Below are 15,086 nucleotides of genomic sequence, written 5' to 3'. Positions count from 1 at the left end.
AAATCAAATATTTTGTACCTCAGGTGGTGGCAATCTGATAGTATAGACTTCTATACTTAGACAAACTTGAGTTTCTGTTACATTGATATCTAATACTGAAAAAGAATTAACCATGTTTTCTGGGGTTAGTATTCCATCCTATCAAGTAAAAGATTTACAGTAACACATATTACTTTATATATCAGTATATACATTGAGAACAGTTTTTTATATATATATTTAGAAAAGTTCAAATAATGAACCATAGGTTTGGCAGTCTACAAATTAAACTTCTAAGACAAAAAACTTGAAACAATATAGATATGTGTGGGAGGGAGGACCTACAACAGGGTAACAGTAAGAAAAATAATACCCCCTACAGTTTAAAGGACTCACTAAATAGTCTCTGCAAATCTGACATCTATTACTAAAGTCCAGTGAGATCTCACACCAGGCTTCATGAACACAGCTGTGCTGACATGTCAGAGGAATGGCATCTGGAGAGACCTTTGGGAGCTTCAGGTATACAGACCACATTATTTCTTGAATTGGGGAACAGTGAGGAGGCTGCATTTACTTTGTAATACTTTAGTGAGTATACACTTAAAATTTCTGAGTTTTATCTAAGTATATTACATTTAAACAAAATAAAAATAATCTTCTAACAGTAGCCCCCCAAAAATTTCTCTTCTAAATGTTGTCTTGCTGCTCTAGCTAAGATTTCATCCTAGTGTAATAAAGCTAAATTTAGTTAACAAACTGATTCATTTGGAGTGAGATCAGAGTGACTGATACTGTCTAACTGAAACACAAAACCAGTGCAGACAGGAGACGCAGTTCAGCAGGACAGGTTACTGTGGGTTACAGATGAGGATCTGAAAACTACGTTCGTTGGTGGGGAACCTGACATGTCTGATTTAACGCCTGCTGGAGGCTTATGGTCCCCAACCCTGCTACTTCAGCCCTACTGTATAGGGAGCAACTTATCTTCAGTGCATCTATGCAACAATCAATTAGACTGGATGTTGCAATGTAGTCTATCTTTAAGATTCGTAATGTTCCTTTAGAGAATATTTTCAGGATAGAAATAAATTCTAATAAAAATAAGTTTTAACATAAGAAATACAATTTTGGTAATATAATTTAGGAAAATATATTTAAATACTTGCAGAATTAAAGATCTTCACAATTATTTTCTTAAGTAGGGAAATTAAAATACAGCTTTTCTTTCAATAAGTGAATTTTTTCCTCAAGTAGGTAAATATATGTTTTGAATGAGAAGTAACTTTCTGGGTGAAATTCTAATTATAATTGTGTGTTAGTATTTTCTGACACACAATAATCATCAAGAGTATAACAACCTAACATGGGTTTTTATGATTAACAACTGATAATCATATTAATGCTTTGTCTATTATTTTATACATTTTTTACTTACCAACTGCACTTTGCTTTCCCATATTAGAAAGAAAATCTCGGCCTTAAAAAATTCACAGGATATACCACATTATTATAATACTGAAATAATCATTATTGATAAATATAACCATTTGAAGAAAAAGTATCAAAGCTATGAAAACTATAAAACAAATATGTAATGACAGCTCATAGAAAAATAGAATCATTCAAAAATATCTCTTCATTGAAAAGGACCAATATACCCAATACTTCATTCAAAATGTTATATCTTTCTATAAAATATTAAGAAAACCATCAGACTTCAGTAAAGATTCAGGATAGCCCTTTAGGTCCAATGATACTGGCATTCTGTGTTTATTTTATCACATCCTTCATAACATTTATTCTTGAGTATCAAGCATTAAATGATAAAAGCATTTTAAAGCAGCATCAACAGGCCTCTGTATATTATCCCCATGAAAGAAGATTATTGTGGGCTTGTCTGAGAATGTTTAGAGTTGGAGCTAAAACTATTCTCTAAAAGTAAGAATCCTTGAAATAAAAATCAGAGGTACATTAGAAGTAACGTAGTTCAGAATGTCCTAGTGACTGGCAAACACAAAGTCACCTTGTACCAAGAGATGACCTGTCCTATTCCAGACTGGAGCGAGTCTAGCCACGAGTGAGTACGAAAGGCAGTTCTGAAGAATTGCAGGAGTTACTCGTTGTGGAGCCTCCATCTAAAACATTGAAGAAAATATAGGGAAATTGAGAAAACTGCGATGTATCTATAAACTCGGGTAATGTCTGCAGGTTCAGATTAATATCCAATAAACTAAGCAGTTCTATATTAAAATTATAGTTGTTCCCACACCTAGTACTGTTTAGTTATAAGGCTAAAGAAAGGAAATAGACACTCCTTTCGAAGCTACCACCGTGGCAGTGTTGTATGGTCAATTTCCGGCTGAAGCTTCAGCACAAGCCCAAGAGCTGTGCACGTCTTCAGCCATGTGTCCTGCGCCTCACAGAGGGATGCAAGCATGAGGGATACTGTGGCTTATTTCATTTTCTTCCCTGTAGTTTAAGATTAGAAATGGCTAAGTACTATATTGATTCTACCGATCCATGAGCATGGGAGGTTTTCCCATTTTTTGAGGTCTTCTTCCATTTCCTTCTTCAGAGTCTTGAAGTTCTTGTCATACAGATCTTTCACATGTTTGGTAACCAAAAGCAATATACAGATTCAATGCAATACCCATCAAAATCCCAACTCAATTCTTCACAGAGTTAGAAAGAGCAATTATCAAATTCATCTGGAACAACAAAAAACCCAGGATAGCTAAAACTATTCTCAGCAACAAAAGAAAATCTGGGGGCATCAGTATCCCTGACCTCAAGCAATACTACAGAGCAATAGTGTTAAAAACTGCATGGTATTGGTACAGTGACAGGCAGGAGGATCAATGGAACAGGATTGAAGATCCAGAAATGAACCCACACACCTATGGCCACTTGATCCTCGACAAAGAGGCTGAAAACATCCAATGGAAAAAAGATAGCCTTTTCAACAAATGGTGCTTGTTCAACTGGAGGTCAGCATGCAGAAGAATGAGAATTGATCCATCCTTGTCTCCTTGTACTAAGCTCAAATCCAAATGGATCAAGGACCTCCACATAAAGCCAGACACTCTGAAGCTAATAGAAAAGAAACTGGGGAAGACCCTTGAGGACATCGGTAAAGGGAGAAAGTTTCTGAACAGAACACCAATAGTGTATGCTCTAAGAGCAAGAATTGACAAATGGGACCTCATAAAATTATAAAGTTTCTGTAAGGCAAAGGACACCATCAAGAGGACAAATCGGCAACCAACAAATTGGGAAAAGATCTTCACCAATCCTACATCAGATAGAGGGCTAATATCCAATATATATAAAGAACTCAAGAAGTTAGACTCCAGAAAACCAAACAACCCTATTAAAAAATGGGGTACAGAGTTAAACAAAGAATTCTCACCTGAAGAACTTCGGATGGCGGAGAAGCATCTTAAAAAATGCTCAACTTCATTAGTCATTAGGGAAATGCAAATCAAAACAACCCTAAGATTTCATCTTACACCAGTCAGAATGGCTAAGATTAAAAATTCAGGAGAGAGCAGGTGTTGGAGAGGGTGTGGAGAAAGAGGAACACTCCTCCACTGCTGGTGGGGTTGCATAATTGGTACAACCACTCTGGAAATCAGTCTGGCGGTTCCTCCGAAAACTGGGCACCTCACTTCCAGAAGATCCTGCTATACCACTCCTGGGCATATACCCAGAAGACTCCCCACCATGTAATAAGGATACATGCTCTACTATGTTCATAGCAGCCCTATTTATAATTGCCAGATGCTGGAAAGAACCCAGGTATCCCTCAACAGAAGAGTGGATGCAAAAAATGTGGTATATCTACACAATGGAGTACTATTAAGCCATTAGAAACAATGAATTCATGAAATTCTTAGGCAAATGGATGGAGCTAGAGAACATCATACTAAGTGAGGTAACCCAGACTCAAAAGGTGACTCATGGTATGCACTCACTAATAAGTGGTTATTAACCTAGAAAACTGGAATACCCAAAACATAATCCACACATCAAATGAGGTACAAGAAGAAAGGAGGAGTGGCCCCTGGTTCTGGAAAGACTCAGTGAAACAGTATTCGGCAAAACCAGAACGGGGAAGTGGGAAGGGGTGGGTGGGAGGACAGGGGAAGAGAAGGGGACTTATGGGACTTTCGGGGAGTGGGGGGCTAGAAAAGGGGAAATCATTTGAAATGTAAATAAATTATATCGAATAAAAAAAATTAAAAAAAAAAAAGAAAGAAATGGCTAAGTACAAGTTTAACGTCTAGCCTGGCGGTGGTGGTGCATGCCTTTAATCCCAGCACTTGGGAGGCAGAGGCAGGCAGATTTCTGAGTTCGAGGCCAGCCTGGTCTGAGTGAATTCCAGGACAGCCAGGGCTACACAGAGAAACCCTGTCTCGAAAAAGAAAAGAAAAGAAATGGCTAAGTACAAAAGCACACATGGAACCAAATATTTAATTTTTTAATAAATGTTTTAAATGTAATTTTATTCAAAATTAATCTTTAATATTAAGACTTTCATTGCTGACTCTCAAGTAATAGGAATCAGATTCTTCTTCCCACTGAAAGTCTCTTTAAAAAAAGAAAGAAAGGAAGAAAACCTGGGCAAGTTATTTTGCAACAATGATTCATTGAATACTGGACATTATGGAACAAATAATTATTCTCCATGGTGGGGACCAACAAGATGAGGCCTGTCTTGTTGGTTTTCCTCTACAGAGAATAACATGTCCCATAACTCCCTCTGGCTTACTGTATAAGGCGTATTTCTAGGCTATGTCAAGGGAGAGCAATCTAGAGAGTCTGTTAGTCTCTGAGAAGTGATGAGAAGAGCCGAGGGCTCACGGGGAGCCAAAGACGTTAGGGAGTGCTGGAGAGGCCAGCTCTGCAGAGAAGAGAGAGATAGCTCTGCAGACCAGCACAGTGCTCCCTGAATTTTTCTGCTAAGTAAGGATTAGCACACTGTGAAGAAATTGTTGAAGGTTAGAATGAAACCCAACATTGTTTGCTATATAAGCATGGAGTAAAATCCAGAAAACATCTGTCTTGGAAACTGTAAGAAATGCAAGCAGAAAAGTGAGAGAGCCAAGACTTGTCCTCCAGTATCAATCACTGGGAAATCCACAGTTACAGTCAGAATTTGATACCCTGATGCCTCAAACAGAGAGCAAGAATTTAGTAGATTTATCATTATCAATCATCAAAAGCCATTTAACAATTATGGACAGCTTAATACAATAAGACCAGAATACACACTCTTGTCAAGATGACAAAGGACGTTTACTAAATCTATGAGAAATTATACTCTTGACCTTAGAAAAACACGGTATTTTTTTTAAAAATTAAAGATTTATGAAATATCTTTCTAAATAATAACTGGATGAGAAACCAGCAGCAGAAAGACTCTGGGAAAGCCTCATTTGGAAACCCTGCAGCCTATTTGTAACAGGTGTTAGGAAGTCAACGGGACAACTACTCAGAGAACAGGCACAACTCTAACTATGTCTAAGTCAGAAAAGAACGATGTTCTCAACTCAGTGGAATCAGTGATCACTTAAACAGAAGAAAAGAAATACTATAAACTAAAAGCAAAAAAAAAAAAAAAAGTCAATGAAATACAAGTTGTAAAACAACAGAAAAAAAAAGTCAATGAAACCAAGCCCCCTCCTTAATCCCCGCTGAAGTTTGGTCTTTTGCTTGCTATTGTAATGTGAAGTGTGGGTCCCCAAGACTTGGAGTCCGCACATAGCCCCTGTAACCCTGCCCCTAAGTTATTTCTGATTGGTAAATAACGACACAACAGCCAATAGCTGGGCAGAAAAGACATAGGTGGTTTAGGTTTCCTGGGCTTGGGGTCGGGAGAGGAGCAACAAAGGAGAAGAAGGTGAACGGAGGAGAAGCTACCATGGGTTAGAGGAGGAAGAAGCTGCCATGAATTAGGTGGGTGATCCACAAAAATATGGCCCTGAGGGTTGGTCAATTGGAGTTAAGAGCAGTCCAGATGATAATAGTAATAACTCGGGGTTATCAATAGGAAAACAGATTCTAACCGCATGGAGGCTAGTCAGCTGCTCAGTTCTTCTTTTGTTTAAGGGTTATTGTAAATATAAAGGCCGTGAGTGTGTCTCTCACCCAGGAACTAAAAGGTCTAAGGTGGGGTAGAAACCCCAGGACAGGATTAAAGTAATTTCCCATCAATGACTATCAATTCTCTGGGTAGACTGATCAGAGATTTAAAAAAAGAAAAGAAAAAAATCAAAAGATGACACATATATCTAATGTTAAAAGTCCAAAAGGATATATCACGTCAATTTTATGGCAAAAGAAAATAAGAGACTACCAAAGCAATTTTGAGAATTTAGATGAAAAGAACGTAATCCTTGAAATAAATAACAGTATCCTTATTCCCTGTTAAAATAAAATTGCAGTTAAACTTTTCAGAATCTAAATTCTAGATAACCCTATGGATGAGTTTCACAAAACATTTAGGGAAGAAATAATAAAATTAGATATGACTTCTTTCAAAAAGTTTTCTTGTTTGTCTTGTTCGTTTTTGACCTTTTGAGGCAGGGTCTCTCTGGGCCTTGGCTCTCCTAGAACTCACTCTGTAGGTCAGGCTGGCCTCAAACTTATGGAGACCCACATCCTCTGTTTCTCAAATCCTTGGATTAAAGACATGTGACACCAGGCCTGGCCAAAAATAGATTTTTTTTTTTTAAGGGAAGGGATATTTGTTTTTCCCTAGACGATTCCTGATGGCAGACATCTTACCTGGTCCATAGCTATGATGGATAATGTTAACTGTCACACTGACTGACTAGACAAGTACTAAAGAATGCTTCTGGGTGTGTCTGCGAGGATTTCCACAGAGAACTGGTTGGAACCCACTCTGAGCAGTGCAGGGCCATGTCCTCAGGTGGCAGTTGGGGCGGGGCTGAGAACCCTCGAGGAAAGAGTGGAAAGCGGAGTGCAGGCCTTCTCTCTCCTCCCGCTGGGGCGGGGGCATGAGGTGAGCAGCTCTTCTCAGCTTCATCTTCCCACCACAGTGTGCTCGGGCCTCTGAAGCTGTGACGGACTGCCCAACCCTGACACTAATTTTCTGTCTTTAAAGAAACTCGCCATTATTATATAATTTTATTTATATATTAGCTATGTAATTTTGGCAATAATGCCATCTCTCAGAATTTCACTTTTTTTCCTGTCTAAAAATTCAGGAAAACCATTAATTTCTTCCTGTGTTTCCATAAATGTGCACAAAACAATTGTTTGGAAAAATATTGGTCTTTTTCCATGCATATTAATAACGTGTAAAAAAAAATACTCCAAATTTTGTTTGTTGACTGAGCATGTTAGACTTTGGCTATTTATTTATTTATTTATTTATCTATTTATTTATTTATTTATTTTTGGCTACTCAACATACACTAGGGTCATCTGGAAATAGGGAAACTTGGCTGAGAAAATGGTTTCATCAGATGGGCTGCTAGGCAAGTCTGTGGATCTATTATTATTATTATTATTATTAATGATTGAAGTGGGAGGGCCGGCCCAGTTATATAGGAAGGCAAGCTGAGTGAGCCATGCTGCAGGCCTGGAAGCAGAGCTCCTCTGTGGTCTGTGCGTCTGTCCTGCCTTGGTCGGGCCCTGAGTGCCTGCCTAGGCTTCCCTTGACGATGCACTTTGGTATGGAAGTGTATGTCAACAAAACCTTCTCTCTCCTAAGTGGCTTTGGTCATGGTGTTTTATTTCAGCAACGGAAGCAACCTGGAACACTGCTATACAACCAATATACCACCTGCATTATTATTATTCTAAACACATACCTTAGCTCCGCAGTTTTCAATATAGGCATTAAGTCTCCCAGACTTGAAAAATGGTATCTATAACAGAAAGTCCACATTTGTAAAAAGGACTAAACACAGACATAAAACAAAATATTGTCACACATAAACATCTTAAACAGAATACAGCATAGAGCATAGATTCTGACTCTCCTTCTAGCCTTCCATTCTCTATCCATTTGAAGAAAGACACTGTGGTAACCACTTTTTCCCCAAAGTAGGATCTGTGACAGGTACATTGTCAAGGTGAAGTTGCCTGATATTGACATGATCTCCATGTCATGTAAAGGAAAAAAAGGAAATAAATTTCACATAATAAGACTTAACCCCTTTTAAATATACAAGACATGCTTAGACATGAATAACACATTCTGTCCAGACATGGGACTAAATAGAAGTTTAAATGAAAACTTCTAAACACAGTAGATCTAGACATGGACCTAAATAGAGGTTTAAATTTAAAAGTTTTAAAGAGGAGTATTATTTAACTTAGTAGATATTGTTTTGCTAAACAGATAGGTATCAACCTGTCTTCTATACATGTTTACATGCATAGACCAGCACAGCTCTCAGCCCTCACCATAGAAACTTCTTCAAGTGGAAGATGGTTACTAAAACAGAGACGCACAGCTGGTCAATGCAGAGAGTAAGTGACTATGAACTGCTCAGACCTAAATGTGATAACTATATCATACTCCCTCCACCTTGGCTCATGGGACATCACAGTGCGTGGACAGACAGAAGATGGAAAGAGACAGAGGTCAGGGAGGACTGCTGTGGAATAGCGTCTTCTATGTGACAGGGCCATTGGACTCACAAAGTCACCACAGTTGTGTAGGCCTGCACAGAATCAAGACAGCCAGCATGCCAGCATGGATGTGGGGCACATGAGGACCCATACCCAGCTCAGAAGCTATTGCGCGACGGTTCCTAGGGAAGAGGAACGTACTTTCTTTACGGGTGTGTGATCTGTTAGGTGGCTATGTAGATGAACCAACCCCACAACTGTATGGGCAGCACTAGTTAGAGTCTAAGGAGATATGAAGCTGAGAGAAGGATGGGATTATATCTGGAAGGATCTGAACAGGAAAACTGGAGGGAGAGTGTGACAGAAAAAAGTTGTATGCATTTAGATATTCTCCATGAATAACAAAATGATCTGCTGAGATGAGAAACTTAAGTATAACTAAAATATCGATAAAGATGAATTAAAGCAAATTCTGTCTTAGATATTATACTATAACACATTCTGTTTATTAGTGGTCTTTATCTCTGCATTTATGCCAGATAAAGTTGAATATTAATTTAGAATCACAAAATAGATTTAAACATTAGGCATATCAGTTAGTGGGGTATTCATTCAAACTAAAATATGGGGTAGTTAATCCTCGTAAACCATCTTTAATTTCTGATGCCATACTTGAATTATTGTTTACCATTACTGTCTCAAATAATCAGTAATACTAACCGACATCACTACTGAAATCTGGTTTAATATCCCAGGCACAGGTGCTGTAAGAATATCTTCATGTAAAAGCAGCAACTGCCTGTGGAGGAAAAAATACATTATTTTCAAACTGAATGTTACTGGAATACTTACTTAGAAATAGTTTAAAAATCTCACTTTCTACTTATTTTGTTATTTTCAAAGGTCTCAGAGGTGATTTGTAGTAAGTATAACTAAATTACACCGAAACAGGGAGGGTGCAGACTTCCTGATGCACTTGGGGGATATCAAACAGGGTACACTTCCAGACTGCTTTCCTCATTCTGCCCTGAGCATTTTGTCCTGTTCAGGCATCTTACTGTATAGCTTAGGACACCTTTAACTTGAGATACTTATTTCTTAGCCTCTAGACTGCTAGAATTATAGGCATGCTCTGTTACATCCTGCTCGCTCCTAGTATTCTTAAAAGTTTTATTCTTTAATGTTTTGCCTGCATGTATGTCTCTGTGAGAATGATGGATCCCACAGAAGTAGAATCACAGACAGTTGTGAGCTTACATGTGGGTACTGGGAATTGAACCCAGGTCCTCTGATGGAGCTGCCAATGTTCTCAAATGCTGAGCCATCTCTCCAGCCCCAAGAATTAAAAAATAAATTAAAGCACACAAGATGTCACAAATATAAAAGTCAACAGTGAGATATCTACCTCAAGTATTTTAAGTCCCCCTTTAAATACAACATACCTGGGTTCTTTGCTTCAAAGTGTATATACAGATTTAATAAGTATTTTGAAGAAAAATCTTTTAAATAACAATAATGGGGTTTTTAAAGTTTAAAAACTTAGTTAGAAGACATATGTTTTCACCTGCACATCTTTATCTGAGCACTCCTAATGTCTATCTCTGCCACCCTGCTACTCAATAGTATTTGAATAGCGCAGAGTTTGTGTAAATCTGGAAGGATGATGAAGAACAGGGACTGTAGCCTGGACTCATTCATATCTTCTTGACTGTGTTTCAGGAACAAGACCTTCAAAATCAAATAACAATAAAGAGTGTATAAACAGTTTTAGCCATAAGGCTTCAATACTAACTCAGCAGATAATAATTGATGTCATGTTAGAATAAGAAAATAAAGAATAAATTAGTAAACTTTAGCCACAAAAACATCACCCTTTCACCTCCACAGTTTCTCACTATTTCTAATCACTGGTATTTAGCAGTTTTATTGAGATATTATTCACCTGCAATTATCTAGTTAGTGCAAAGTTCAATGCTTTTTCTTTACTGTATTCATGGGGTTATGCTCTGTGCAATCAATTAGGACACTTTCATCACTCTCCCAAGATTCTAAATATTCAGTTCTACAACACACATTAATGGTTCATTTAAATACAAATAATAATTTTAAAATACCTAATTTGTTAAGTGCGTAAGTCTTTTCTTGGTACTTGCCATATTGTGTTTATTAATAATTTTATTCTACTGATCCTGGCTATCCTTAAAGTTTTGTTATCAGAAAAACAAAAATTTATCCTCTCATAATTTAAGTATAAAAACATATAACCAAACCAAAACCTATTTTAGATTCTCTGTATAAAGTACTTCAAGGTTAAAGAATATATTATTCTTTTATTTTATATGAAAGAAAATGTTAGCTGGAGATTCTGTTAAGTATGTTTTATTTCCAACAATTTACCTGGCTGTAAACCTCTACTTGGGGTGCAAACCTTTACTTGGTGTGCAAACCTCTACTTGGAGTGCAAACCTCTACTTGGGTGCAAATCTCTACTTGGGGTGCCTTTTAATGCTAAGTCACATTCTGCCTTTGGTGTGTCTATCACACATCTCAGAAAATGAAGAGCAGTCTAGGGAAGGTCAGCTACCCTGAGGTGCACATATATACACCAGCGGGAGGAAATCCGCATTACTGAAGGCTAAACTTGACACAAACATATCCCCTTTCTTTAAAAAGGAATGACAAGCCCTGAAATCCGATGTGCGTGTGTGTGGACGCCAGTCTGATCTCTTTAACCAAAAGCCTTTGTTTTCATGGGAGGAATGCTGACCATGGCCTTCGGCTGGAAGGCATCTAGCTCCCTTAAACCACAGAGGGAAGCATTTGACATTTTCTTCGGCAATATTTGAGTGCTGGATTTACTAATGCTTCCCACGGGCCCTCGGAACCAACCCTCTACCTCCCCGTGCCCCCGTTTCGGCTCCACGCTCTCAGTGACGGCAGTACCTCCATCGTCTTAGACAAATTTAAAAGGCGAGTCCAGAAGTGTCTGATTTATTTTAAAAATCTACACACGCGCGTTTTAACGGAATAGTAGTCTTCTCCTGGCCCTAAAGCTAGCGCCATTCAGCTAGAGCTCGCTGTGTTCCGCACCGCGGTGGGGTCTCGGGCGGGCGCCGGGCTTCCCGGGGCGGACAGGAGGGTCTCGCCAGCCTGGGGCCGCTCACATAACTTAAATATAAAAACCTAGCCGGGAGCTCTGCTGTTTCAGATTCGCTCTATAAACCACTCCAAGGTTATGAATATTTCTTTTTTTAGTTTGCACCCCCTCTTCGGGAGGCGAGGGAGGCCAGGCCGGCGCCCAAGCCCGCTCCCTCGACGGCCACCACCGCAGCCCGGCCTCTCTGTACCTCCGTCCGTCTGTCGCGCGGCGCTCTGTCCCCTCCTCAGCTCTGTCCTGCAGCCGGACTGTCCGGGCGCTGCTGGGATGCTCTGTGCTCGAAGCAAGCCTCGTGCTCCAGTCAGAACCTGTTCTCTTCAGACAGCTCCCGCCAAATGCCACGCACTCGAAATCCCATCGGGCCTTGCGCGCCAGGCTGGCCTCTCCCATCAGGCCCTGCGCTCTGCGCTGCTGCCGAGTCCTGGACTCCATTTCCGCTGTCTGGTGGCGGCTGTGCTCCTGAGCCTCCTGCTCTCCCGTCACATTTCCAGCTCCTGTGAGGACAGGGGCGCTCCAGGCAGTCTCCTGCTCCCCGCGGGGACCGCACTGGGGTCAGGCCCCGACAGCCTAGGACTTGGCTCAGCACAGGCAGCATCCATTCACGGCCAGGCCTCGCAGAGGGCTCTTGTCCGAATCGAGCCTTCATCAGCCCTCTGCGCCCACTGGGCGCTGTGCTCGCGCCAGGTCTAGAGCTTCCAGAGGCTCTGTGCGTATCCATGCCTCGTTACGCCCTTGGCAGCTGCTCCAGCACATTTATTGTTCCCAGCATGCCCTCTGGTGACAGCATGCCACATGCTTTGTTTTCTTACATGATACTTCGGTGCGTTCTCAGCATCGGCAGCAGTTTTCAGCATGGCCTGCTATGTCAACATGTCCCAAGTCCTACTATCTGTACATGCAGAGCATGTTCTGTTACCACTCAGTACTACCCCTGTGCTTTCCCCCACCAAATCCAGAGTTCAGTTAGCACCTTGCAGGTCACCGAGATGCCTAAGAGTGGTGCTCAGGTCAGGGCAAAAGGACCGCCGTGAAGCAGCAGCGTACAGTTGGCTGGGGTGAGTAGATGGTAGGATGTCTGGCTACGGGACACCTTTCTGCTCAGATTCTCTTTGCTCTGTGCAACTAACAGAATTCCTTTTGTGGGGATAAAGCTCCACCACTGTAAGGTCTTAAAAAGCTTGAAATGCTCTCCTCTGACTCTTTAACAGACAGTTATTAAGCACACACCATACTCGGTTGCACTTCTAGGTGTTTGACACAGTAAGCAAACAGTATTTTCTGTCCCAGAACAATTTACTCGCCGTAGGAAAAATGTAATACCAGAATGAGCTCGTTTCTTGTTAGAACCACAGAAAATGAAAGTTGGTGAGTAATGAGAGAATTGTTCCCTTTTCTATTAAGTTCTTTGTCAAGACTCCAAAGAGCTTTCTCCTTGAAGACATGCAAATTACTGAGACAAAATTTACCTGTAACATCCTTCAAGACTGCAACAACTCAGTTAAGATGTGCTTATCAGAATTCATGCCCAGAAAAAAGTGAGCTCAGCCTAACTGCATATCAAGGCCTCCAACACTAATGGATTTTGTATATAAGCAACTCACAGGAAGTTCTGCTTCTTAAATATGCTAATAGTTAGAGGTACTACAATTCTGAATGGAAAAAAAAGTCTCATTTTAGTGTGGCCTTGTTTAAAAACAAGTGATAGTTTTCTAAGCAAAGCCAAACAACTCATTGGTGATGGATTTGGTTTTGAGGATCGTTGAGATAATCCCCTAGTTTCTGGCCTGAGTGACATCATTGTGTCTAGTCCTGTGTCTGTCAAGGATCCTAATCACTTTGCATAATTATGTATGGTGAATGGAATTCTATTTATATTATTTTAATATTGTTCTTGCTTGCTGCAGGGGTCTCTGCGACCACCCTGGCCAGCAGAGTGACAAGCCAGAGTAGGTAAGAAGGCAGTTGGGTTCATCACGACTCAGTAGTCAGTGTTGGTTTAAACTTCTGAAGTTTGACCTCAAGTAATTTATTTTAGGACTATTTAAACACAACAGAATTTGGTGAAAATTTATTCTGATGATAATCAACTCAATTCCATGATCACAACAGAGTATATATAAATCTTTTTCACTCTTTGTAAAGTGCATAAAAATAGGTCCTACAGATGACTGAGGAAAACAAGCTTCTGAGCCCATGAGAAAGGTGTAGGTGTAGGGGAGTGCCCAGTACCAGAAGCATCTCTAGCCACATAAATGGAGCAAAGGCCAGCAGGGCTGGTAAACACAATTGCTCCCAGCCTTCTGTGTGGGTAATGGGTATAGCGTTCCTTCCTTTAAGAAACAACTCCGTATACTGAACATGGGAACACAAAGACCTCCATGCTTCCTACAGTTTATGCTGAAGACAATGGAGCTGGAAAATAAATTTACCATTTAAACTAATACCTATAATAATTAATTACTTACACTGCCCTGCTCCAGTTCCAAGAGAAACACACAGGCAGATGCGCCAGAAAGAGTTCTCAGGGCTTGAAAACGAAATGCTCGCCATTGGCCCGTGTGTGCTCGGCCCTCAGCTGTCATGTATACTTTCATATTGTAAGCCCATGCAGAGGAAACAGACCATGTAGAGGCACAGTGTAGAAGTTAGACCTGGTCCCAGTTCTTTCCTCTGCGTTTGTTGCCTCTCATGAGCCAAGTATCCTCTGCTATGCTCTCCAATCCCATGTTGTTTGGTCCCAGTTCATAGGACCAGGTGATCATGCACTGACCTCTCTGTAACCTTGAGTTAAAATCAGTAATTCCTCTTCTTCAAACATTTGGTTATTTGTTTACAACTATAAAAAATTAAGTAATATAAATGAATTTATAGCACAGTGTCCTATAAATAATAACTTGTCATTGTCTGAAGTTACTGTGATAAATGGCTCTAGATCACAAATGAACTCCAGATGCTTTAAAAAAATGTTGTCTACTTTTTAGATTATAATTTTATTACAGTGTTTCTCCCTTCCCTCCCTCTAAACCCTTCTATATATCCATCTTCACTCTCCTTCAAACTTATGGCTTCTCTTTTCATTAATTGTTATTAGGAACACACACACACACAGACACACACACACACACACACACACACACCGTTCAGTCCATATACTTGTATGCATGCTTTCAGGAATGACCGTTAGAATTGCAGAACCAGTCAGTGTGCTTTTCCCTATGAAGGACCCCATCTCCAGATACTTTTACTAGCTATATTATGGTCTGATATGATAGTTTATTGTACTTTAATTCTTCATTCTGACCCTGAAAGAATCTCATTAGCTTTGTTGGTGTTTATAAAT

At 39.9% G+C, this 15,086-nt stretch overlaps 1 protein-coding gene across 1 annotated transcript in view; it reads right to left on the bottom strand.

Annotated features, from left to right (window-relative positions):
- The window catches only part of C13H18orf63 (chromosome 13 C18orf63 homolog), a 63,941-nt gene extending 53,654 nt beyond the window's left edge, over positions 1–10,287 (bottom strand). The window contains exons 1-6 of the mRNA XM_052156012.1: positions 10,154–10,287; positions 9,310–9,388; positions 7,824–7,880; positions 2,006–2,117; positions 1,418–1,459; positions 19–95 (exon numbers count right to left, since the gene is read on the bottom strand). Coding sequence (XP_052011972.1) covers positions 19–95; positions 1,418–1,459; positions 2,006–2,117; positions 7,824–7,880; positions 9,310–9,388; positions 10,154–10,287 — 501 coding nt within the window. The remainder of the gene's footprint in view (positions 1–18; positions 96–1,417; positions 1,460–2,005; positions 2,118–7,823; positions 7,881–9,309; positions 9,389–10,153) is intronic.
- Positions 10,288–15,086: the final 4,799 nt, after the last annotated feature.

The sequence above is a fragment of the Apodemus sylvaticus genome, chromosome 13 (assembly GCF_947179515.1).
Source record: "Apodemus sylvaticus chromosome 13, mApoSyl1.1, whole genome shotgun sequence".
NCBI lineage: Eukaryota > Metazoa > Chordata > Mammalia > Rodentia > Muridae > Apodemus > Apodemus sylvaticus.
The sequence above is the reverse complement of the archived record's forward strand: the minus strand, read 5'-3'. Positions and strand labels throughout refer to the sequence as shown.